The sequence below is a fragment of the Trichechus manatus genome, unplaced genomic scaffold (genome assembly GCF_000243295.1).
Source record: "Trichechus manatus latirostris isolate Lorelei unplaced genomic scaffold, TriManLat1.0 scaffold00069, whole genome shotgun sequence".
Lineage (NCBI taxonomy): Eukaryota > Metazoa > Chordata > Mammalia > Sirenia > Trichechidae > Trichechus > Trichechus manatus.
This window is the reverse complement of record NW_004444005.1, coordinates 5,934,058-5,935,715: the sequence shown is the minus strand read 5'-3', so window position 1 is coordinate 5,935,715 and position 1,658 is coordinate 5,934,058. Positions and strand designations below refer to the sequence as shown.

At 52.8% G+C, this 1,658-nt stretch overlaps 1 protein-coding gene across 1 annotated transcript in view; it reads right to left on the bottom strand.

Annotated features, from left to right (window-relative positions):
* The window catches only part of PNPLA3 (patatin like phospholipase domain containing 3), a 48,123-nt gene that overhangs the window by 13,183 nt on the left and 33,282 nt on the right, over window positions 1-1,658 (bottom strand). Inside the window, exon 4 of the mRNA XM_023734518.1 lies at window positions 1,122-1,182. Coding sequence (XP_023590286.1) covers window positions 1,122-1,182 — 61 coding nt within the window. The remainder of the gene's footprint in view (window positions 1-1,121; window positions 1,183-1,658) is intronic.

Below are 1,658 nucleotides of genomic sequence, written 5' to 3'. Positions count from 1 at the left end.
ACACACACACACACACACACACACACAGACACACACACACACGGAGGAAGCCACCATATGAAGATGCAGGCAGATGCATCTACAAGCCCAGAAAAGCCAAGGACAGCCACTGGAGCAGTGGTGGTTCAGTGGTAGAATTCTCGCCTTCCATGCAGGAGACCTGGGTTCAATTCCTGGCCAATGCACCTCATGCACAGCCACCACTCGTCTATCAGTGCAGGCTGGCGTGTTGCTCTAATGCTGAACAAGTTTCAGCCGAGCTTCCAGACTAAGACAGACTAGGAGAAAAGGCCTGGCAATCTACTGCCGGAAAATCAGCCAGTGAAAACCCTACGGATCACAACAGTCCGATTTGCAACGGATCACAGGGATGGCATGGGACTGGCACCATTCTGTTCTGTCGTGCACAGGGTTACCATGAGTTGGGGGCCAACTCAACAGCAGCAACTAGAAGCCGAAGGAGACCTTCCTCTAGAGCGGACACCCTGAATGAGGACTGTTAGCCTCCAGCACTGTCAGAAAATCCATCTCTGTTCTTTAAAGCCACCCACTTGTGGTATTGTTACGGCGCTAGGTCACTAAGACAATAGCTCTAGGCATATCCAGTACTTGCCTCCACTCGAATATTTCGAGAGGCCGACGGAAGGCGTCCCTTGCCCCCGTAGAAGAGCTAGCCCAGTGGGCGTGACTCATAGCTGCCTGGAGACAACTATGCTGATTGCTTCATTTGGGGCAACCGTCCCAGAAGCTTCAGCCCATGTTAAACTCAAGGCTGACAATAGTTCTAGCAAAAAAAAAAAAAACAAGTTTCATTGCCTTCAGACAAGGGGACACTTGGAAGGAGAAAGAGCCCTTGAGTCAGGACTTCCTGGGCACCAAGCCCAGCTCTGCCCCGCAGGGGTATGTGGTCCTTGGCTCCTTCTCCAGGCCTCAGCGTCCTCATCTGTAAAATGGGCCACGTTTTCCTCTCTCACGGGGCTAACGAGTGGATTGAGCGAGACGAGAGTGCACTGAGCAAGGTGCGCTTGAAAGACTGAGCACTGGGTGATAGACCCAGGATGTCGAGAGAGCTAAGAACAAAGTCTGTGCAGAGGGCAGGTCCGGCCCCTCCCGGTACATACCCTTCTCTTCCAAGAATCTGACAGTGTCTAAATAGCCTCGAAGGCATATTTCTCCATGCACCTGTAAGCAAATCATAGAAGTTACTGCGGGGAGGAATTGCTCAACTCCATTGACTTCAACATCATCTGGAGCCTGCAGAGACGGACTGAAGAACCCTTCAAGCTCTGAGCATCCTGCTGTGTGCCAAGCACAGCCACTGCAAGGCTGAACAGAGGGCTCTGTCCTCCCAGGAGACACCGCCCCTCATCCTGCAGGACTCGGCTCACATGGTGCTCTGCCCCCACATGACAGGGGCTTTCCCTGGCGCCTGGGATGAGCCCCCACTGGCACCCCTCTGGCTTTGTTCTGGTGATCACTGTGTCTTGTTATTTAGCTGCCTGGGTGGTACAAACAGTGAACATGCTCGGCTGCTAATGAAAAGGTTGAAGGTTCGAATCAACCCAGAGGCACCTCCGAAGAAAGGCCTGGAGATCTACTTCCCAAAAATCAGCCATCGGAAACCCTACTGAGCACAGCTCTACTCTGACACACATGGC